At 41.0% G+C, this 25,620-nt stretch overlaps 1 protein-coding gene across 3 annotated transcripts in view; it reads right to left on the bottom strand.

Moving 5' to 3' along the window:
* The window catches only part of arhgef10lb (Rho guanine nucleotide exchange factor (GEF) 10-like b), a 197,401-nt gene that overhangs the window by 99,745 nt on the left and 72,036 nt on the right, over nt 1–25,620 (bottom strand). For all 3 annotated transcript variants that reach the window (XR_012096662.1, XM_073031768.1, XM_073031769.1), the window contains exon 6: nt 15,375–15,466. Coding sequence is in view for 2 of the 3 variants with exons in the window: in XM_073031768.1 (XP_072887869.1) it covers nt 15,375–15,466 (92 nt within the window). In the remaining variant the exon portion in view is untranslated. The remainder of the gene's footprint in view (nt 1–15,374; nt 15,467–25,620) is intronic.

Here is a 25,620-nt window from a genome sequence, read left to right as displayed (position 1 = left end):
TGCTGAAACTCAAGTAACATTCTAGTAAATCTTCTCTGTACTCTCTCTATTTTCTTGGTATCTTTCCTATAATTCGGTGACCAGAATTGTACACAATACTCCAAATTCGGCCTTACCAATGCCTTGTACAATTTTAACATTACATCCCAACTCCCATACTCAATGCTCTGATTTATAAAGGCCAGCAAACCAAAAGCTTTCTTCACCACCCTATCCACATGGGATTCCACCTTCAGAGAACTATGTACCATTATTCCTAGATCACTCTGTTCTACTGCATTCTTCAATGCCCTACCATTTACCATGTATGTCCTATTTGGATTATTCCTACCAAAATGTAGCACCTCACACTATCAGCATTAAACTCCATCTGCCATCATTCAGCCCACTCTTCTAACTGGCCTAAATCTCTCGGCAAGCTTTATATAAATATAAAATATAACAAAAACAAAAAAAGTTCTGTAAACACTCAGAAGGTTAGGAGGGCACATTTGTATTCCGATAAAGGGTCTCTGACCTGAAATATGAACTGTTTCTCATTCTACATACTGCCTGGCCTGTTGAGTGTTTTCAGCACTTGTGGTTTTTATATTAAAAACAAGTTGAATTTGCAGATGAGCATAGTGGTAAGTGGTTTAAAAAATGTGAAGGAAGTCAAGTTACCAGGACCTTGAAAGACAAAGAAGGGTTATCCTGTTATTACAGGCCTCATCGAAACCTTTGCCTGTATTCACACTAGATGGAATTCACACACCCACAGCTTCACGATTAGTTGGAAGGGTATGAAATGTACGAGGGTTAGTCAATTTGCCTGAAGGGATCCAACCATACTCGGAATAGGCCTAGGTTGACTCAACTGTAAAGCTAATCATAAAGAACTGTTTCCACACAGGCATGGGCATGATTTATTATTTTTCTAATTTGTGAGAACTCAAGTCAAATTTAATTGACATTTGCTATAACTGTTGGTTTTGTATGCCCACTATCAAATATAAACCAGAAAATGAAAGTCATTTCACCGATTCATATTATTCAGAAAGTCAGAGGCACACAAAGAAAGGCAAGTCGATATAAACAACAGTCTCATTGTTAACCATCCCAATTCCAGTCTTTAATCAAACATATTGTAAGATATTGCTCACTAAAAATAAATAAAGGATTGGAAGTTTGCTTATTGCAGAGAAAAGTATTGCTAGAGTACAATTCTGATCATCTACTAACAGGCTATGGAAATCCCAATGGTTCAGTACTTGGCTCAGTAAGTAATGTTCACTGCTCTTCCTTTCCACTCATTGGAAATTCAGTTCCAGGCTCTCTTTACTTTTATTCTGGTTATTATGATATTATGTGTTATCTTGCAATACTGAACTGGTATGTTGTGGTATTAAGAGAAATATAACATAAAATGACTTGTGAAATCTGCCAGATTATTGGATGTCATTTCTCTTAATACCCCAAATTACTGGGGGTCTTCTCTATTGCAAAAGATCATCTAGAAGTTTATTATGTCTGGATTTATACATTACAGGCTCTGCATTGTTCTAATGCAGGAAAACTTCAATCAAAACTTAATTTGAAAGGCTTTGAGTCTGATCTACATGTGCTGAGTTTCTCAGTACCGACAGCCAGAGATTTCATAAGCAAAAGCATTTGCCAAATATAAAAGCCATAGTCACATTTTATTAAACAAATAGAATTTCTGCATTTCTTGTTGGACTTGTGATCGATTTATAATCACTGTCATGTAGGTTTCAGCAAATTCCTCCAAAACTTATTTCCAAAATCTGTTTCAAACAAATACTGCATGGAGCTGCACAAGAAGTAGAATTAGGACTGGGAGGAGGCCACCTGGTTCGTCGAGCCTGCTCTGCACTTCAATCAGATCATGCCTCAGCTCCACCTTCCAGCTTTCCACATAACCCTTAATTGCTGCACAACACAAAAATCTATGTCTTAAATATACCTAATGAGAGAGTCTTTACTGCTTCCCTAGATAGGGAATTCCACAGATTCACTACTCTCCAGAAAAAAAGTAGTTCCTCCTCATTTCTATCCTAAACCTACCCTTCTGTATCTTGAGGCTATGGCACCTCATTATCATCTCCCCTGCCAGTGAAGACAATATTTCTGCCTCTATCTTATCTATCCCTTTCATAATTTTAAATGCCTTTGTAAGATCCCCTCTCATTCTTCTGACTTCCAGCAAGTACATCCCAGGCTTCTCAAACTCTCTTCATTGAGTTCAGAATCAAACCGGAATCTCTGCATACATCTTTTCTCAAGTAAGGAGAACAAAACTGCATGCAGTATTCCAGGTGCAGCCTCACCATTGACCTGCACTGTTGCAGCACAACCTCCTTACTCTTAAATTCAATCCCTCTAGCTATGAAGGCTAACATTCATTGCCTTCTTGATAAGCTTTTATACCCACAAACTGTTCTTTGTGATTTGTACACAAGCACAACCCAAGTCCCACTGCACATCAGCATGCTGTAATCATTCACCATTTAAACAATAACCTGATCATCTATTTTTCCTTCCAAAGATGATCTTGCATTTACCAATGCTGTCATCCATCTGCCAGATCCTTGCCCACTTTCATAACCTGTCTATATCCCTCTGCATATTCTCTGCATCCTTTGTGCAATTTGCTTTTCAATTCAATTTGTCAACAGCAAACTTAGATACTCTACACTGGACCTCCTCTTCCAAACTGCTAATACGTATTGTGAAAAGTTCTGAGTCCAGCATTGACCCCTTCAGATCTCCGCTCAGTTTTGACAGCCAACCAGAGAAACACCCAGTTATCCCAACTCTCTGCCTTCTAATGGTTAACTAATACTCTACCCATGCTGATATATTACCCCAGATCCATGTACCCTTATTTTATTAAGTATATTTTGGGTTAAGGAAGGACATCCTGGCTGTAGAGGAAGTGCAGCATAGATTCACAAGGTTAATTCCTGGGATGTCCGGACTGTCTTACGCAGAGAGGTTAGAGAGACTGGGCTTGTACACGCTGGAATTAAGGAGATTGAGAGGGGATCTGATTGCAACATATAAGATTATTAAGGGATTGGACAAGATAGAGTCAGGAAATATGTTCCAGATGCTGGGAGAGTCCAGTTCCAGAGGGCATGGTTTAAGAATAAGGGGTAGGTCATTTAGGACAGAGTTAAGGAAAAACTTCTTCTCCCAGAGAGTTGTGGGGGTGTGGAATGCACTGCCTCAGAAGGCAGAGGAGGCCAATTCTCTGGATGCTTTCAAGAAGGAGCTAGATAGGCATCTTATGGATAGAGGAATCAAGGGATATGGGGACAAGGCAGGAAACGGGTATTGATAGTAGATGATTAGCCATGATCTCAGAATGGCAGTGCAGGCTCGAAGGGCCGAATGGTCTACTTCTGCACCTATTGTCTATATTTATGTGACACCTTGTCCAATACCTTCTGCAGATCTAAGTATACAAACTCTTCTTGTTCCTTCTATTCACTGCATTCATCATATCTTCAAAGAGCTCCAGTAAGTCTATCAAACAGGATGAGTCCTTCCTGAATCCATGCTGCCACAAACAAGAGAAAATCAGCAAATGCTGGAAATCCGAGCAACACACACAAAATGCTGGAGGAACTCAGCAAGCCAGGCAGCATCAATAGAAAAGAATAAAGAGTCAATGTTTTGGGCCAAGACCCTTCATTTTGGTCCTGCTGAAGGGTCTCGGCCCAAAATGTCAACTGTACTTTTTTCCACAGATGCTGCCTGGCCTGCTGAGTTCCTCCAGCACTTTGTATGTGTTGCTCTGAACCCAAGCTGTGTCTGCCTGAGGAAACCACTCCTATCTAGATATCTTGCTATTTCTTACTTAATGATAGCTTCAAGCATTTTCCCCAACTACAGGCTTTGAACTAATTGGCCTACAGTTAACTGCCTGTTACCTGCATTATTTTTTTTTGAAAAAGGGGTGTGACATTTCCTATCTTCTAATCCCATGAGATCTGCCCAGAGTCCAGAAAATTTAGGTAAATCATCATAAATATATTTTCTTTTGGTACCCTGTGTAGGAGCCATGCATCTATTTTCTATCTGTATTGTATTCTGTGTTATACATTTACCATCGCAGCTAATCACATGGGTGGGGACGTGGTGAAAACAAAGGGTTTAGCCACGTATTCATGCCTTATTCTGGGCAGATTAGATCTGGGGACTGTCAGGTGTCATATCTTTTGCTAACTGCTTAATTACATTTGAATTCACTTGAATTGACTTTATTTTTTACGTCCTTCATATACACGAGGAGTACCTTTACATTGTATCTCCAACTAAATGTGTAATTTATAGTAACTTATTATAAATAGTACGTACAACAGGTCAGTCAATATAACATAGAAATACAATTGTATCAGCGTGAGTTAATCAGTCTGATAACCTGGTGGAAAAAGCTGTCCTGGAGCCTGTTGGTCCTGGCTTTTATGCCGTGGTACCGTTTCCCAGATGGTAGTAGCTGGAACGGATGGTTGGGGTGACTCAGGTCCCCAATGATCCTTCAGGCCCATTTTACACACTTGTCTTTGTAAATGTCCTGAATAGTGGGAAGTTCACATCTACAGATACGCTGGGCTGTCCACACCACTCTCTGCAGAGTCCTGCGATTGAGGGAGGTACATTTCCCATACCAGGCAGTGATGCAGCCAGTCAGGATGCTCTCGATTGTGCCCCTGTAGAAAATCTTGGCATTTGGGGGCCCATACCAAACCTCTTCAACTGTCTGAGGTGAAAGAGGCGCTGTTGTGCCTTTTTCTCCACACAGCTGGTGTGTATAGACCACGTGAGGGCCTCGGTGATGTGTATGCCGAGGAATTTAAAGTTGTTCACCCTCTCAACCCCAGATCCATTGATGTCAATAGGGGTTAGCCTGTCTCCATTCCTCCTGTAGTCCACAACCTGCTCCTTTGTTTTTTGACATTGAGGGAGAGGTTTTTTTCATTTGAGACCACTGTGTCAGGGTGATGAATTCTTCTCTGTAGGCTGTCTCATTATCTCATCACTTGAGATTAGGCCAATCAGAGTAGTGTCATCAGCAAATTTAATTAGCAGGTTGGAGCTGTGGTGGCGACACAGTATTGAGTATACAGAGAGTATAGGAGGGGGCTTAGGACACAGCCCTGAGGGGCACCTGTGTTGAGGGCCAAAGGCGTAGAGGTCAGTTAACCCTACTTAACTTTGCTTAAGTCCGCTTAAATATGTTTAATATTACTAGTTTTAATTTCATAAGTTTCTTCACTTCAACATTGTATGCTTTGCTAGTTGATAAAAAAAGGATCAATTACATTTCTTTGACTTTTTTGTACATTATTACTGAATTGATTGGAGGGCGCATCACACAAGGGTAACGACCCGTGGGGCCACAAGCAGCATTAGTTTGTTTAAGTTGCCACTACACCCTGGGATACATTCCATCAGGACAGGGGTCTATTTCTTCAGTGACTATAACAGCATTGATATCCTTTTATGAACTCTAGGTCAGCCAACAATATCAAAGAACACATAAAAGACCTTCAAATTTGCTAATGAGTCGTGATGCTTTAGTATTGCATGAAAGATCTCTATCATGTAACCCAAGAACCAACCTGTCCCTGTCAGAAAAATCTATTTGCACTATATGGCATGGATACAAAATATGGGATCACAATTATATGAAAATACAAAATTATACCCAAAAAATGTGAAATTTAAGAGACTACTAGACAGGTATATGGAGGAATTTAAGGTGGTGGGGATATATGGGAGGCAGTGTTTAAGGGTTGGCACAATATTGCGCGCTGAAGAGCCTGTACTGTGCTGTACTATTCTATGTTCTATGTACAAAACCACAGGTTGATGCTCATCTCATGCCTGGAAGAAATTGGCTAAAGGCAGCAATCTCTCAATTAATCTATGAGCAGTACTCTCACTTCACGAGGTTGCTGAGTGAGCATTTTGTGTGCAGTGCTGGGGCCAATGTCCACATAAATTAGATATAATCAACAGCCTTCCTTGTCATTCTACCTCCAAACTAATTGTCTTTTTCAGAATTTTCTTTACTTTCGTTATCAAAAAAATGCAATTACAGTGGGGGGGGGGGGGGGGGGTCAAGTACAAGAGCAACATGGGAATAGGAGGAACCCGAAAAACAGAGGGAGGACATGTGAACAGCCAATATCATTAGCAACACACAAAGAGTGGAACCCAAAGAAAGAACCACAAAAAGTGACACAGCAAATGCTTCAGCCCACAACTCCAGAAACCCATGCAAGATACTGATCTCAAGTGTTTCTGTATGGGGTGTTGTCACTGTGAACAAAGTCACTGGAGAGACACTGACGGTAGAGGATATTGAAGTGTTTTATTCAGCAAAGATGAGCAACAGGCATCATATTGAGGCACTCCTGGAAGAAGAGGCCTGCTCGACCCAGTATTACATGATGGTTTTATTGCTAAAGGTCAAAGGTAAAAAAACAGAACAATTCTGTAGTTACAATGTGTTTACAATGCTTCCTTTGAATTACATACAATTTTCAGGCGCCTCCTTCTTCGCACCCACACTCCAGACACCCAAAATGAATGTTAATTCCCACCGACTCTCAGCTGTATTCATGCATATGCAGGCATCTGAGGTGTAATTGGGCTGGGCTGCGTTTTAAATTCAAACTGCAACCCACATTCAAATCTGAAGATCGGTTCATGGTGAAATTAATATTTGCTATATACCCTAACTCTAGTATATGCCCTAACATTAAAATTAAACATTTAAAATTTAAAATTTGAATTTCAATATAAACAAGAAAACTAAACTAAGTATAAAGAAAGATCTGGGGGATAAAAAAAGGAAAGAGAGAGGGCAAGAGAATAGATCAATATAAATTACTCTATAATCCTATCATAACATTTTTATCAAAAGATAGGACAGTCTAGGGACTAAAAGGGAAGCTGCTTCAAGAAGTAGTGGGCATGTCAGTGACACTGGAAGAATCATTTATATGTGTCTTCATAAGGAAATCGAGGACTCCAAATGTAGCAATAACGGAGGTGACAGTAAATTGGATCAAAATGTATTTTTTTATAATTAAAAATTTGGCATTGCACAAGTTAGAAAAGTTTTCCCAAATTGGCACCATGCAAGTGAGAGAAAGTATCCAGATTGGGTGTGATGCGCCCTAGATTACAGGAGGTCTGGTCGCATCTTACAAAGGTTATTTGCAAAGGCTTGCTTAAAGCAGGAATGCAAGACTAGCCTAGTGTATCTGATGTTACGAACGTGCCACAACTCTGAAGGGCCGAAGGGTACAAAGTAGCCCCCTCCTTTTCGAGAATCGCAAGATCGCTATTAATTCGGGTCTGGGGACCCAGGAAATGAGAGAGAGACGTTTGGAATGTGTCCTGGCCTCCGCGATACAAAGCCACGGATAACAGCCATTGTCTCTTGGAGACGGAATTGTGTATTGAGTACTGTACTATTCATTGAAGCCCTCAGGGAATGAGCAGAGCGGGCTGGTTGAGGGATGGCATCATCCCAACCTGATTGACATCTGAGACCCCGTGAGTAAGGATAAAAGAGGGTCTGGGGAACAACCCCTTTAGACGCACCAGGAGAAACGCTAGAAATCCCGTGACAGCGTTTAATAGCGACAACCGGTGGGGGGCCCGCGTGCATCCTTTTCCATTTGCCTCGGAATTGGCGGACCTTACCACAGAAGACGGTTTAGCTAAAGAAGAAACCACCACCAACGGAACTCTGGAAGGATCGACATCATAAAAAGGAAACGCTGGCAAGTTCAAAAATCTGTCTCTTGACTCCAACCAAAAGCTGCAGCCTGAATGAACTAAAGTGACTTTTATATTTCCATCGGACAATACATTATCCCCTAGACAACGATAGAGCTTATTTCTTATTGATTATTATTATACCCGCACTTTTAGATCTAGTATTGATGACGTATAGTATCTGTATGTTTGCATTGATATTATTTTTGTGTATTTTTACCAATAAATACTGTTAAAATAGTACCATCAGACTTCAACAGACCTCTCTATCTTTGCTGGTAAGTGACCCAGTTACGGGGTACGTAACACTGAAGAGAGTTGAACAGACCCTGAAACACATTTCGACGTCAGTGAAACTTAAGAGTACCTCTCCAGCTATCATCCAGCTGCATGGATCAGCAATAGAGAGATGCAGTATTTGAAGCTTCAGCTCCCTGTTCATTCCAACAACTCAATAAAATCTACCTTATAACAGTTCTGCACTAACCATTCATCCTTTGACATGACAGTTCTGAAAGCACCAAATGATTCATCTGCTGCCATGTCTCTGTTAATCAGCCTCCTGACAATTACTCTCTGCAAAGAAATTGTTATATCCTGTGCAATACCTGACACATGCAGCAGCCAATGTCAGTCTGCTTAAAGACAGAAAGTTTGCTAATGAAGCTCAATCAAATGACCTCTCTTATAACACTGCTGTAGTCCACATAGGATCAGTCAACAGATACACTCCAAGGCGACCAGAAACTATAGCGCAGCTTTCAGCCAAGCTTAGCACCAACTTTTGGACTTCTGTCCTCTTCTAAGACCCAAGTAGGGAGAGTGATTATGTGAAGCCTTGCCACTTCTTAACATGGGAATCTAGCCCTAAACCAACACCACGTTAACTTTGTATCAATACAGGGCCTATTGAAATGAACAGAGATATCTACTGCTGGAAGAAACATAACAAAAAGTTTCTTCAATTGTTTTAAAGTGTGTGGATCTTTAATTTATAAAGATTATAATAATTTCAGCATTAGTTTTTGGTAGATCCTGAATGATTGCAAGTTTCAAATAAACAACTAAAACAGAATTAAAAAAACACAGACCTTGAAAGGAGTGGGCAGTAGCTCTGATCCAATATGTTTTTCAGCATTTTCTGTTTTTGTTTCAGGTTTCCATAATCTGCATTTTTTTTTAAATGTGCTTTTAACTTAAACAAGTTTGGCAGTAAGGATAGCTTATTGGAGAAAGGGTGGACGGAAAACAGGGTACAGGCCTCACCACAGACTACACCAATCTTGCTCTTTGTGGCCACCTCTTTGCATTAGGCATGCTGATGGCTGATCTATGCCTCACCATTGCTCGGGGAGTAGAGATGACAACTCTTGCTGCTGCTGCTGGAGAACCAGCTAACGATTGGCACTCTCCACTGTCTGATGAAAGACAGAAATTGCTACAAAAAGATCAGTTATGAATAATGTTACACTGGAGTTGAATCCCAAACCAGTGGTGTGTATTGAGGTACCCCGGGCAAATTGTGGGTGTGCTCATTGCTGGGAAGGTAGTCAAAGTTGCTGAGTAACCCCTTTCACATTGTTACAAATCAGATCCTTCACATGACAGAAGACTGTGAGCATCCTTCTGTGGAGCCTCTTGAGCATTTATACAGTTGGAGATGCTTGAGCAGCGTTACTGGAAAGTGGAGGCTACCACCATACATTTGAAACACAAAGCATTTATTAGAGATCTCTTTCCAAGCATCTAAAACACCATTATTCTCCCTCTTTTAAACTCCTATCTTGGCTATCTTCTACACTCTAGGATACACATTGAACCTACTGCCATTATTTGATATTCTTTCCATAAATTATCCACTTCTTATCTCTTTATCTGACCTTCCAATAGATTCTAAGTACTTTTGCTCCTTTGTTCAGAATTTGCCTAAAGTGGATAATAGTCTTTATCATATCTCTCCCAGCAAAAGGCTTGTTGACACAGCAAGGTGGTTAGTTGGCCACTGTAAATTTCTCCTAGTGTAGGTACAGTGGCAGAATCTGGGAAGGAGGATGGAAATGTATGCCAATACACCAGGATGAGAAGCAATGGGTGCTTGACTGTTGACATGGTCTTGTTGGGCCATGGCCTTCATTCAATTCAATGATCTTTATGTGGATACACAATCCCCCCACCCCAGTGACGAGTTCCCACTCTCTGCTCTGTCCGAGATTCTGCGATTCAGTATTCCTTTAGTGCACTACTACCGACAGAACTTAAACTGTGGCCTAACCGAGACTCATCATCAATTTTAAATCCTTGCTTTGCTTTTCTGGTCTAACCTCTAGCAGTGATCCATGACACAATGAAATTCTTTATCAAATTAAGAACTTGTTTCAGTACATATAACAGTTTATCCATTTCTACTCTCCTTTCTCCATTTAGCTTTTCAGCCCCATCAAATCTTCCAACCTCCTTAAACCATTCAAAACCTATCAGCATATGTTAATTTGTGTCAGGTCTCAACACCTCTAAGCTGACTGACCTAATTCTCCACCAAAACAGCATGACGAGATTAAAATTATTAGCCACATATACAAGTTCCTCCATGGCTATCCATCCCAATTTCTGATTTCCCTCAGCTCTACCACCCACTGAGATCTCTGCACTCTTCCAAGTTGGATCTGACGCTCAATCTTAATCTTTTATCAGTGGCTGTCCCTTTTGTCCTCCCCAACAATGAGCCTGTTCATTCCTCCATCTCTTTCTTCCTTGCACTCCTTGATGTTTTCAGTCATCAGCTTTGATGCGCATCAAAATTTGTTGGTTACTCCTTGGGCATATTTACTGTAATAAAGTGCCATATTCATGTATATTGTTGTCCAAGCATTCAAAAAGAATTTGCCAAGAGGCCTTTCTATTCACATTAAAGTAACGCACTTCTTACTCCATTTTATTTAACTTGCTGATCTGTACTAAAAAAGTGTGTCCTCCTGTGGCATTCTCCACATCAACAGTCCTAAATCTACCAACATTTGTGCCCACACCAAGGTGAAGCTGTACCAGGGCTGTATTCTTTCCACACTCTTGTACAGAACACTGGCGCAAGACAGAAAATGACCTTGCCAGGCTGCCGTCATTCCACATCATGAGCCTCCGGAAGATCCTCTGTATTTTCCGGCCAAGAAAGATCTCTAACCACACCCTATTCCTTCAGTGTCACCAAGAAGACATGGCTGCAATCATCATGAGGCAACGTTGGAGATGGATTGGGCACGTGATGAGAAGAGAACTCCGTTATCAAGACAGCATTTCATTAGACCCTGAGGGACAGAGGAAATATGGGAGACCAAAGATAACTTGGTGCCATACCATAGAAGAAGAAATGAGGACCCTGAACCACACCTGGGGCACAACAGAGAAGACAGACAGAGATGGAGGACATTCACTGCTGCTCTAAAAGCCAGCAGAGTAACAGGCAGTAACTGCCATCATTTGGCATTATATCTCCGACTCCCAACCCCCACCAGAAAAATACAAAGTCATCAACAGTGATTAGAACAGAAATCTCTGAGGTCATTAGAGGTCAATTCTTCTCCTATTTCCTGTTCTACAACCGTTTTCAGTCCCTTACAACTGTTTATAGCATTGTGTGATCCCTTATACAAGGCCTTCAGAAGTTTATTGTAACCCTGCCTCTCAGTCTGGATTGTCTTGTGTTTTAAACCAGGCTGCTACTAACATCACACACAAAATGCTGGTGGAACACAGCAGGCCAGGCAGCATCTATAGGAAGAAGCACAGTCGATGTTTCGGGCCGAGACCATTCGTCAGGAGTAACTGAAAGAAGAGATAGTAAGAGATTTGAGAGTCCTGACGAAGGGTCTTGGCCCAAAACATCAACTGTGCTTCTTCCTATAGATGCTGCCTGGCCTGCTGCATTCCACCCGCATTTTGTGTGTGTTGCTTGAATTTCCAGCATCTGCAGATTTCCTCGTGTTTGCTGCTACTAACATTATAGGCAGTAGGGTTCATCCCTAACCTAAATGGTGCTGCCCTGATTTAAGTCACAAGATATAAAGCAAGAAACAGCTTCCATACTTTTTGCAACTTCTGTTTCATTGGGATAAAGAGGAAAAATAAATTGGAAAGCTGTTTGGTGCCATGCCTCTTTCCTGCAAATAACCTTGATGTCTGCCAACTGCGGTAAGGCTGGAAACAGGCACGTGGCTCAGCTTCACCAGAAAGCAGAAGACGAGTGCTTTAAATTTTCACCATGTATTTTCACTGTTAGTAATCATCCTACAAGTGAACACCCCAGAGGGAAAGAGAAAGATCATTCTGAATCATCTGGAAGAACACTGTGAGTTTCAGAGTTACCATGCAATTCTGAAAATTAAAAGGAAAATCTCCCTTGCACCATCATAGATCACTGGACCCAAACAAAAACACAAATTCACTACTGTCATTGCCTCAAGTTTCTGATTAGCATGGGATGTGCGTGCTCCTTTGTCCAAAGAATGCTTCGTTTGTGTAAAGACTAATGTTACTTGTCTCAAATTGTTTGGGCTCTTCTTTGCAGATGCATTGAATGGGCATATACTCGTTCACTGTTTCATTCTAGTGTTCTCAAATGGGAAGTGGTTTCAAGCTTTTGTCCTAAAGAACCAATTTTAACTTCAAAGTTACTTATCAAAACTTGATGAGCAAAGCAAATTTGAGCACAGAGGATGCGCCAAGAGTTCTTTCGCCACAATTATTCATTTCCAATCCTTCTATTTCCTTTATTTTATATTTAGCAATTCAATTTCAAAACTAGTTTTCCCCAAGAGGTTAAAACAAAAGCAGTCACATCAAAGGCTCATTTATATGAAACCACAATGGAATCACCACATGCAATCCAGGGAAATATCCCACTTAATGGGGGAGAACAGCCTAAAAATAGCCAGCACAGTTAACCGTTGTATGGCAAACTGATAACCATTTTGGTCACAGGCCCTCTTCTGCCCAAGGCCTCGGATGCCACTAAGCAACCATTACCCTGTCTTTTGTGAACAGTATGAAGTGCCCCATCTAATTTCTGGACATTCTAGACGACCCAGAAATAATCGCTGTTGCATTTTCTCTATCCAAAGTGTTTCCTCCAATTGCGTGGTTCTGAAATTAGCTGTATTATGCTGGTAGAAGTGAACGAGTATATGCCCATTCAATGCATCGGTTAGAAACAGGTCAGAGATTATACTATGATGGCACAGTAATAAATTGAGGTTGCGTTGACTGTTATAGTTTGCAATCTAATTTTCAAAGCAGGGGGATTTATAGGGCATTATAGGAAAGGTTCCTGACTCATCCATTAGTACAGACAGACTGACTGAATCATGGAAAGTGATCCACAAGATACAAGAAAAAATCCTTTACTTCAGTTCAAAGCCAGTTAATTAAGTGGCCATGTCCCTGGTTACCTTGATATGCCCCTTGGTTAATATCTTGCTGATTTCAACATAACGTCAAGGGAAATATCCTGGATGCAATAAGTTTAAATTTCAGCAACAGCAAGACCCCAGTATTTAGACTTCCATCTGTTATAATCAGAGCATTGCAAAAAACAAAGCAAAAAGTTATTTCATTTATTTACTTTTAACTACTTCCCCTTTTGCGGTTAAAATTTTTAAAATAAATTTAGTAACTACTTTTCTTTTCAGTCCATGTTTGGGGCTTCCAGTCTCCTGATTCATTCAGATGAACAAGTTCCAAAGCTTGATTCCTACTCTGTTATGCATTAGCTGTCCACAGTCTGAGTAACAGTTGGACGCGGGAAATGGCCAAGTTTAGCATTGACATACTGCACGGTCAAAAATTCCACTGGTCGTACTTCCTGGGCTTTGGACACTGGGGAAGAACCAGCTGAGAAGGATAATAGTTACCAGAGTATCATATCTGCAGATTGGTCAGCACTACCACGAGGGTCAAACAGAAAATGACCTTTTTTTGGCAAGTTAAAGGAAACATGCCGCAAAGATCGCAATCAGTTACTGAATGGACCAACAGGAGGCAATGACTCCCAAAAAGACATGGTAATGATCCTCTAGGATAATTTTTGTAATAATATTGAAGAAATTTTGTGTAAATCATTGTTGATGGCTATAATGATTTGAGGGGGTTTGAGGAGAAAAAAATCATTTCACTGGAGTGGTGGTGATCTGGAATCCACTGCTTGGAAATAGCAACAGAGGGACTTTATTGCCTTTCATTCTCCTCCCCCCCTTTCTTCCATAGTTCACTACCGTCTCTTATTAGATGCTTTCTTCTTCAGCTCTTTATGTCTTCCACCTCTCTCCTCCCAGCTTCTTACTCCCAACACAAAGGTTTGGCAAGACTAATAAAGAGTTTACTGTTAACACAACTTGTTTAACATAACTGTTCCAACCACTCTGCATTTATCCCATTCTTAAAGGGAACCAGAATACAGACGCAGAACACCAGAGTTGCTGAAATACACACAGAAAATGGTCCTGCAGAAAACACTCAACAAATCGGAAATGATCAAGCTAAGTTGTTAACCCTGTGCCTCACTCCACAAATGTTGCCTGACCTATTGAGTATTTTCAGTATTTTCGAGTTTATTTACATAAAATCATTTTATAATCTTTCAAAATCATTTTTTGGATGCAGGTGCTGATGGCAATGCCAGAATTTATTGCTCATCCCCGAGTTCCCCTGACTACTGCTCTCTTTCAGCTGAAGGTACTTCCACAGAGCTGTTTGGCAGGGAGTTCCTTACTTTAAACCCAGCAATAATTTAAGAACAGTAATATACCGTATTTACAAGTCAGGATGGAATGTGACTTGGAAGGAAACCTTTGGTAATGATGCTCCCATGAACCTGGTGCCCTTGTCCTTGGTGGTAGTAGTCAAAGGTGTATGAGGTACTGTTGGAGTGGCCCAAATTGGAAACATTTTGAGGATGGTAGGCCTTACTTTCACAATGGGCCAGTAGTGGAAGGAATGAACACTTAGGATTGTGAACAGGGTGCTGATCAACTCACCTCGTTCACCCTTGAACTTTTTAAAGAGTTGTTACAGCCTCAATCACCCAGGCAATTCAAGAGCGTTAAATCATATTGATAGTGGAAAGGCTTTGGGTGGTCGGGATGAGTTATGTGCTACAGGATACCCAGCCTTTGACCTCCTCTGCAACCAATATACAGGTGTGGTGCTTCTGATCAACAATTATCTAAATATCAATAGTGAAGGTCTCATTGATTGACTACAAAGGGCAGGAAGGTAACATCATTTTAAGGGGAAGAACATGTGGAAGAATAGTAATATAGCAGGATCAAAGTTAGTGTATATTACTACATGAGGATACAGAAGAACTCAATATTAAATCAGAGGTGATGGTCCTTCACCCTTTAAAAATACTAACCCTGCAATCTTCTTAATACAAAGCCTAGCCATTTCTTAGAAGAGAGTTTTGAATGCAACCAGCATCTCACATGTTCTGGCCCAGTGGACTGTCACTATCTGGCACTGTTAAATCTGCTGTTTAAATAAACAATGCACATAGAATGCAAGTACACACTAGGGCATCTTACTGTTATACAAGAGAGTTTCACTCCCGGATTCATCTTTGATGTCAGCCTCATAACTGCTGGTAGATTCATTGCACGGGGCAGTGGAAAGACTCCTAGGGACAGAAGCCAAAAGGGACAATGCGTAAGACAATAATCAATCTTAGACTGTAGACAGTAATTAAATTATCACATGGGATGAATACAGTATTCTATTCATTATATATAACACAATCCTACATGTCCAGGGTGCAGGAGAATGGTCAAGCACAACCAACAAAACAGATTATCTGGTAATTATTACATGGCATCCAAATGCAAATTAGCATGACTGCACCGCTAACAGGGCTCATTCAATGTAGAACGTCCTGCTGTTAGGTGCTAGTACTTTACTCAAATGACACTGTTTGCATGAGAGTCTGGAGAACGGGTTCAGCACAGTGGGTCACTCCATGATTAGTAGCCATTTCTGTTCTCTCCCTAAAACAAAAACAGAAACAGCTGAAAGGACAAAGCAGGTCCAATGGAATCTGTGGGAAGAGGAAGAGTGAATATTTCATGTCAATATTATTCCAGTGTTTTCAGTTTTTAATTTAGATTTCCAGCATGAGCAGTTTTTTGTTGTTTTGATCACTTGCACCCAGTGAATCTACAAGCTCTCTTACAGATTACAAGCTGCTGATAAGGGGAAATTCAGCTAATTTTGGGAGCTCTAGTACCTTCATTTATGTTGTCCACTACTTCCTGTTAAGATCAGTCAATTTGATATAAGACCCAGACCCAGACAAGTGATCAGACCCAGATCTTCTGGTACCAGAATTTATAAGTATCTATTAAGCCAAAATTTTAACTTGTAAATCATAAAACTGTCATTAGACCTAATGGCATGAATACAGAACATAGAACACTATGACACAGTGCAGGCTCTCAGCCTTTTAGTCTGCTCTAAGATCAACCTAACTCTTCCTTCCTACATAACCCTTCATTTTTCTATCCATATGTCTATCTAGGAATTTCTTAAATGACCCTATTGCACCTGTGTCTACCACAACCCCTGGCAGGATGTTCCACACTCTATGTAAAGAATTTACCTCTGACATCCCCCTACACTTTTCTCCAATCACCTTAAAATTATGCCATCTGGTATTAGCCAATTCCACTTGGGAAAGAGTTCTCTGGCTATCCATTCTGTCTATGCCTCTTATCACCTCCAAGTCACCTCTCATCTTCCCCTGCTGCAAAGAGAAAATCCCTAGCTTCCTCAGCCTATCATCGTGAGACATGCTCTCTACCCAGGCAACAAACTGGTAAATCGTCCCTGCATCCTCTCTAAAGCAACGACATCCTTCCTATAATGAGGCAACCAGAGCTAAACACAATATTCCAGATGTGGTCTAACCAGGGATTTATAGAGCTGCAACATTATCACCAAGACCAAGGAGATGGTGGTGGACTTTAGGAGATCTAGGCCCCATATGGAGCCAGTGATCATTAGTGGAGAACGTGTGGAGCAGGTTAAGACCTACAAGTATCTGGGAGTACAGTTAGACGAGAAGCTTGACTGGACTGCCAACACAGATACCTTGTGCAGGAAGGCACAGAGTCGAATGTACTTCCTAAGAAGGTTGGCATCATTCAATGTCTGCAGTGAGATGCTGAAGATGTTCTATAGGTCAGTTGTGGAGAGCGCCCTCTTCTTTGTGGTGGCGTGTTGGGGAGGAAGCATTAAGAAGAGGGACGCCTCACGTCTTAATAAGCTGGTAAGGAAGGCGGGCTCTGTCGTGGGCAAAGTACTGGAGAGTTTAACATCGGTAGCTGAGCGAAGGGCGCTGAGTAGGCTACGGTCAGTTATGGATAACTCTGAACATCCTCTACATAGCACCATCCAGAGACAGAGAAGCAGTTTCAGTGACAGGTTACTATCGATGCAATGCTCCTCAGACAGGATGAAGAGGTCAATACTCCCCAATGCCATTAGGCTTTACAATTCTACCTCCAGGACTTAAGAACTTTTTTTAAAAGCTATTAATGCTTTTTGAGACGGTGATTTAGATGCATATCATATTTTTTTACTGAGTTAAGTATTGTATGTAATTAGTTTTGCTACAGCAAGTGTATGGGACATTGGAAAAAAGTTGAATTTCCCCATGGGGATGAATAAAGTATCTATCTATCTATCATTACCTCACAGCTCTAGAACTCAATCCCCTGACTAATGATGGTCAACATACCATACGCCTTCTTAATCACCCTATCAACTTGTGCGGCAACTTTGAGGGATCTATGGACGTGGACCCCAAGATCCCTCTATTCCTCTATGCTGCACAAAATACTGCCATTAAACATTTACTCTGCCTTCAAAATTGACCTTTCAAATTGAATCAGACTTTTCAGTGTTGAACTCCATTTCTCAGCCCAGCACTTCATTCTGTCAACGTCCTGTTGCAACCCACAACAACGATCCACACCATTTATAGCTCCAGCAACCCGAAAGTCACCTGCAAACTTACTAGCCCACAGACTGCACAGTATTACTGAGCTTTAAAGTAAGTGCAACTTGGTTGAACAATACTATGCGATCATTTACTGGTTTAAATTAGTCCCACTGGCTTGCTATTATGATTCATTTGCTTTGCGGAAAGAGGCTACATAATGAGTGACTGCATTTCAGAAATGTCAGTTCACAAAGTGCCTGGGATATTTCAAGAAAAAAGATATGATTAGGTTTTATAAGATTTTATGTGCGGTTGTCTTCTGAGACAGCAGAGTTTGGGCAGCTTTCAGTGCTTCTCACACACACACACCGTTGCCGTTCACCTGAAACTCATGAATAATCTTGACAATGGTGTGATAAAACCCAGGTTCTAAAATCTGTAATAAAAATAATAAATATTGTCAGTACTCAGTATGCTCAGCAGCACCTATGGAGAGATAAAAACACATTAGCCAAGAAATAACTCATCGTACATGAGAACTGGAGCTGTATCGGCTAGAACATCTAACACGTTTACTTCAACCATACCAGAACTGTTCATAACCTTCTGAATTCAAGAGATCGCCAAGGCTGTGGAAGGCTCCACTTAAAGCAACAAAGAGATGATTCACACAATGGAAAACAGTGTCCACCAAAAGCTTCTGGAAATAAATCTGCTACATAAATCTTAGATCAATATTTTATTTAATCAAATATTCAATGGCAAGATTTACTGGGGGGAAACATGTGGACGTGTGTTTGCAAAATAAAAAGGAAGCATGCTATCAGAATGGAAAGAGCCTATAGTATCTTGAGATGTCAAGACATCTGTGTGTATAAGTATAAAATATCCATAGGGATAATATGCAAGTACAACAAAATGTTAGGGAAGATAACTATATTTTTGTTTATTGCTCGGGAAACTAAGTACAAAAGTAGTAAAGTTATGCTTCAGTTGTACAGGCATTGTTGAGACCATATCTGGAGTATTGGTCTTGTTACGTAATAATGAATGTTAACTTTGACAAACATCTCCAGTTGTGTGGTGGAGTGTATATTGTCTGGCTGCATCACAGCCTAGTATGGAAACACCAATGCCCTTGAATGGAAAATCCTATAAAGAGTAATGGATACAGCTCAGTCCATCAGGGGTAAAGTCCTTTCAACCATTGAACACATCTACAAGAAATGCTGTTACAGGAAAGCAGCATCCATTTTCAGGGATCCCCACCACCCAGAGCATGCTCTCTTCCTGCTTCTGCCATCAGGAAGAAAGTACAGGAGCCTCAGGACTCACACCACCATGTTCGAGAACAGTTATTGCCCCTCAACCATCAGGCTCTTGAACCAAAGGGGATAACTTCACTCAACTTCATGCCCCATTATTAAAAGCTCCTCACAACCAATGGACTCACTTTCAGAAATTCTTCGTCTCATGTTCTTGATATTTATTGTTTACTTATTTATTATTATCATTCCTTCTTTTTGTATTTGCACAGTTTGTTGTCTTCTGCACTCTAGTTGAATGCCTTAGTTTAGCGATCTTTCATTGATTCTGTTATGGATATCATTCTATAGATTTATTGAGTATGCCCTTAGGAAAACAAACCTCAAGATTGAATATAGTGACATAAATGTACTTTGATAATAAATTTACTTTGAACATTATTGCTTTGGTAGCAGTACAGAAAAGATTTTCTAGACTGATACTGAAAATGGGTAGGTTACCTTACCAGGGAAAAAATAAGTTTGTAGCCAATGGTGCTTCAAAGAGCAAGAGGAGATTCGATTGGAGCACACAGGATCCCAAGGCATCTTGACCAAATGGCTGCACAGATATGTTGTCACGAGGGGATTGAGAACTAGGTAAAGATGAGGCAAAGTTTTCTCCCTCACACAAGGAGAATCTTTGGAAAATTCTTCTCAAAACAGTAGTGGAAATAGAGACTTCGAATACTTTTAAGGCAGAGCTGGATGAAAATCTTGATAAAGCAGGTGAAGGGTTACTCTGGATAGACTGGAAGGCTGTTGAAGTTACTATCTGCTCAGTCTTGATCAATGAATGCTAGGCTGCCTACTCATACCTCTGATTCCTATGTTCCCCATTCTGTACACAAAATATTTTTTTTCTTTTTAAAAAAAAAGAGTAAGATTACTGAACTAGGCAGTGGCCCAGGTTAATGAGCCTGCAATTTACATTCAAATCTACCAGCCACTTAACTCAACAGCTAACCTATTCTCATACAACTTTCTAATCCCAGTCACACAAAGAACTCCTGATCCCCCAGGGGCCCGTTCAATAGTACCTAAAACCTCAATAAAGTTTGCACTGAAAGGACCTCAACTGAAATTACCATTGGCACATTACTGGTACAACACATTTCCCACTTTTGTGGGGAACATCAGAATGTTTCAGCCAAAGTCTTCAGGGTACTAGACTTGATTTTAACATGTAAGAGGAAAACACACAACCAGTCAATAATATTTGCTGTAGCTCACAGATTCAATTAAATCTTTTGATAACAGGGCTTTAAAGTTAGAATAAAACAAATAAATGTCTCATCAGTCAAATATAACAAGTGCCTGACACTGAAAAATTGACAAGCTGAGAGAAAGCAGGTAAGGTGCAGGGTGAACTCACAGGCTGGGATATTCAGCGGGAAACCAGGAAAGATTTTTAGAATTTGTTCTCTTGAAAGCATGGTCCTGGCAGCGCAGCCTGCACCCAGTCATGTCTACTATGACAGAAGATAAATCGTACAACACTGCTAGAGGCCATTCTGCCCACTGTGCTTGTGCTAGCAATTCATTGCACTTGCATCCATTTCCTCTGGGTACGTGCTTGACCTGCTACTGAACCTGCAAACTCAATTCCTTCATGCAATATGTTGTAGATCACAATAACTTGCTGTTGCATCAAATTTCTGATTCATTTGCCTCTTCTGTTTATTGCCAAGCTCTCACCCATGGAAGCAGCTGCCTTAAAATCCTGTGCAGGAAACGGGCCTGGCAGCAGGTCACTAACGGCCACTTCATTCACGTGCCCCGCTCCTGTGAAGTACCATTGTGCCCAAGGCTCAGAACAGAATGTATGGCAAGCTTCTCTTTACTTAGAGCCATCATCACATTGGTTCTTAGCTTTCCACTCAAACTGTCCAGTTCCATGAAGAACAATTTCAGCTTGCTTTAATCTTTAATAGAACTGCAATCTATCATTCCGCCCCTGAATAATTACAGTCCAATTGGAGCATTAAGTTAGATATCCTTCTGCAAACATTGATTGATACTGTGTCATGCGGCTCCTAACAGCTAACAGTAAAGAATAGCATGGAAGCAATCAATATCAGCATTCCATTGAACTGGTTTCTAAGTTGTTGTCAGATAGCATCTGTGGAGAAAAAGACAGAATCAACACTGCAGATCGTCCATCCTTCAACAGAACTCTGTCCCTCCTCCTCAGAAGCAGCCTGACGTGCCGAAGATTGCCAGCATTTTCTGCATTTATTTCAGACTCGCAGATTTTGCTTAGTATTGATAAGGTTGGAACCTGGTGCTGTACTGCACCATCTGGGAAATGCAGAGGATACAGGGTATTATTTTCCCTCCTGTTTGTTGTCAAATGACTAGCCACCCCCCACAGCAAATAACAATATTTTAATCCAAAATAAGAACAGCTGTACTCAGCTATGCTTCAGTAGAGAAGCTTACAAATGCTCACCAGAAGGGCTAACAGGCAGAGAACAGGGCACTGTGTCAAGAGTGGTTAGTACCCAAACATGGAGATACACATCTTCAGGAAAGGATCAGAGAGAAGTGGGATTGTCCAAAATCCTGCACTCGGAAAGGTTAATTTTTCATTCTTTCAAGACCATTGAACTACAGTAGATTAAAAATGGGAAGTGCATTCACAATAATGAAAAGAGAGGAAAATATGAATGGTTTCATCTTTTAACTTTTAGCCTACTAAATTTGACCCCCCCCCCACACTAGTTTGAATGTACTCGTAATAAAGTATGTGATCAGCAGAACAACAGTATGCAGGATTTGTTCCACTCCACTGGAGAGCTTCTTCCTGCTAATAATAACCACTGAAAAAGATTTCGAAATAATACCAACACTTACCTGTTGTGGGCTTGATTCAGGAAGGATCATGCGCCTTTAAGATCCACTTCCTGCTCTCTTGCGTACACGACACATATTCTCATCTAGTCCACTAACCTCTTCCTGAGAGCGGATTTCTCTTTTTAAATCCCCTCCATGAATCAAGTGGAACGGATTGCCTTTATGCAAGGGAACTAAACTAAAAGGAATGGAGGTTCTTCTGTTTTCCCTGTTGCTGGGGCGGGGCTGAACTTGCAGTGAAATGAGACAAGCCTGGGACTCAAAAGGTGCATGCAGACTATTCACATTCTCTCAAAATATTAACTCTTAATTATCATATGTTTTCCTAATCAAATACGAGTATAAAATTTACCATAATTATCCCCCTCTTAAATAATATGGTGGAAGCCCTGGGCACAAGGAAGAGGGAGCAAAGGGAAAATGCTGGGTTTATGAGGGGAGACTAGATCATGCCGAGGAGCTGGGAGATCACAGGGGTTTGAAAGCGGGTTGTGGGGGGAGGGGGAAGAGGAGCAAAAAGATGGGTTGAATGAGTACCACAAACACTCCCCTCACCCAGACACCAAGCAAAAGGATCTTCCAATCAGGATCTGTGGGGGTTAAGACCATGTTGTCCTGGAAGTCCCCTAGGACAGACTTGTCTAAGTTTCCCTGCACTGGAGAATGGCAGGACTGAGTGTATCCCCAACATAAAAATCATGTCGATGTCACAGTTGGGTTGTTTTGGCTCTCAAATGAAGAACCCGGTCAAATATCTGGACTGATGCTATTTAATTTGGAAATGATCTCAAACCCAATTTGCTCCAGGCTGCATCAATTATCAGCCTCTTAAGGCTGACAAAACAAAACAGTATGTCATCTTATCATATTCCCTGACCAACATGGGAAGAGAATACCTATAAGCTTTGCACCATTTTCTGCCTGACAAGAACGTGTGCAGATGGTATGCGCAGTAGTTAGTTCCACAGGACAGAAGGGATGATAAAGAAATAACTTCAAGCAGATCTATCTGGATGAGCTGGGACCTCCCCACCACACCAAACCCCTCCCCCTTTAAAACTATGCACCTACAGAGCAAACAGTACCATGAAAACGTCGACAGTGCTTCTCCCTATAGATGCTGCCTGGCCTGCTGTGTTCTACCAGCACTTTGTGTGTGTTGTTGTTTGAATTTCCAGCATCTACAGATTTCCTCGTGTTTGCCCATGAAAACCTGGTGAGGCTCTGAGTGACCGACAGTCAAAGTTTGTTTCAGCATGACCTAGTTTCTTTCAGAGGCATTCCAAGCATACATTGAACTAGGACTGATGACCACACATTGCAGAAAATCTCATCTGCGCAAGCAGAATTCTCCGCAGGAAGTGCCCAGCCCAATTTCTAGACTCAATGCAGAAAATTAGTCAACCATAGTGTAAGAAAATCCATGTTTCCAGAATTGAAGCTGCTTTGAAAAAGGCAGTACCATGTAATCAAATATCTACAGAAACAATACAATAACACGAAAGGAAATTTCCTTTTCATCTGAAACCTGCAAGTATCTGAGAGCAATGTGATGCATCAAAGCTCTGATCTTTCTCACTATAGCAACAGATGCTCACACAGAATCATGGAACACTTCTACTTCCCTCAACTTTAATGGAAGTTTGTAATTATTTTCCCCAAAAACTAGCAATTGTACCAACATTAACTCAATTTTACCTCATTTATAAAAGGTGATGAATATTAAAATTTGCCACCAAGTCAACAATTAAACAAGGTCAAAGGTAAGCAGATGTTAAAATCCGAAATTAAAGTAACTACTGCAGGTAGCGACTGCGAAGATGTTTCAAGTTGATCGCCAGTACCAGAAGACAAAGAGCTCAGACAGAGGAAGCGAGCGTGGAAAGAATACAAGACAATCACAAATTTGCCTTGAAATTGGGACCACTTAAGAATCAACCAGATAGCTTTAGTCTGGAGTCACAAATACCCCAGATGAGTCAAGTACAGCAGGTCTTCCTTGTAGAATATTAGTGAACCGGAAATTCAGCAGTGTTCAAGCTATCATTCCGTACACCAATTATTTTTCTCTGGTACAGGCTTTCTTTTAATTATTTGAATACAAGTTATCCGGCAGCATCGGTAGGCCTCAATGTGTCTAGGATCCAGATCTCTGAATAGGAACCCAGGGACTGAGGGAAACAGAAAATCAGACTCAGATGCCCTGGGTCTGGTGATACAAAGTAGATGCTACCAGGAATGAACACCACCCTCATGGCCATGAATGAATAGAAGATCCCAATCCCAAACATTCGAACATGACTTCACTCCATTCACTCCACAATGTTAGCCCACACTGCTACATTATCAATAGGAGTTGTGATTAATATCTGATATTATTTGAATCAATGTTCAGAAAGAAGCAAGGCCTGAATAAAAGGCAGAGATTCCATACAAGACCAAATGCAAGTAGATGGGACCAATATTGTTAAGCACAATGGTTGCCATGGACACGATGAGCCAAAATGCCTGTTTTGGTGCTGTAGGACTATGATTGTTTCTCAAGCTCATATTGAAGCCTCATTGGAACAGTGGTAGAGACCAAAGTCAGAAAAGTTGCAGGAACCAACAGTCAGAGCTCAGCATCAGATGTGCAGGTACAACAGAGCTGCGAGATCACCCCGAGATTAGTTGCCTCACTTAGAGGGAGACAATGAGGAGACTCACTGACAGAAAACAGGTTGGTAGAAGTACTAGTGGAAGCTAAAGTACATGGATGGGAAAGGTTTATAGGGATATAGGCCAAATGACCAGCTCAGGTAGGAAACTTGGTTGGTATGAATTGGAGAACAGCCTGCTTACGTGCTCTATAATTGTATGGCACTAGGACTCTGAGTGAAAATCATTTAACCATCAATAAATTTGGTGATCATACAATCATTTTTGGCAGGATTTCAGATGGTAATGAAAGGCTGTACAGGAACAAGATATACCAGTTAGTTGAGTGGTGTCATAGCAACAACCTTGCAGTCAACGTCAGCAAGACCATGGAGCTGATAGTGGAACACTGGAAGGGTAAGATGAGGAGGGAACACACACCAGTCCTCACAGAGGGATCAGAAATGCAGAGAGTGAGCAATTTCAAATTCCTGAGTATCAATATCTCTAATGACCTAACCTAACATATTGATGCTACTACAAAGAAGGCAAGACGGCAGTTATATTCCATTAGAAGTTTGAGAAGATTTGGTTTGTCAACTAAAATACTCAAAGACTTCTATGAATGCACCGTGGAGAGCTTTCTGACTGGCTGCATCACTGTCTGGTATGGGTGGAGGGGTAGGGAGGCTACTGCACAAAATCAGAATAAGTTGCAGAAACTTGTAACTAGCCTCCGGAGTATCCAAGACACCCTCAAGGAGCGGTGCCTCAGGAAGGTGGCTTTCATCACTAGGGATCCCCATCACCCAGGACATGCCCTCTTCACAACGTTGGCATCTGGAAGCCTGAAGGCACCCACTTAGCTTCTTCCCCTCTGCCACCCGATTTCTAAATGGACACTGAACCCATGAACACTAACTCACTACTTATTTTATTTGTTTTTTTGCACTACTTACCTATACATGCATATACTGCACATATACACATGCACATATATAAATACACACACACATATTGAATGTTTCTCTTTTTTTA

The sequence above is a fragment of the Hemitrygon akajei genome, chromosome 29 (genome assembly GCF_048418815.1).
Source record: "Hemitrygon akajei chromosome 29, sHemAka1.3, whole genome shotgun sequence".
NCBI lineage: Eukaryota > Metazoa > Chordata > Chondrichthyes > Myliobatiformes > Dasyatidae > Hemitrygon > Hemitrygon akajei.
Note: the sequence above shows the minus strand (reverse complement) of the source record. Positions and strands in the feature narration are given on the sequence as shown.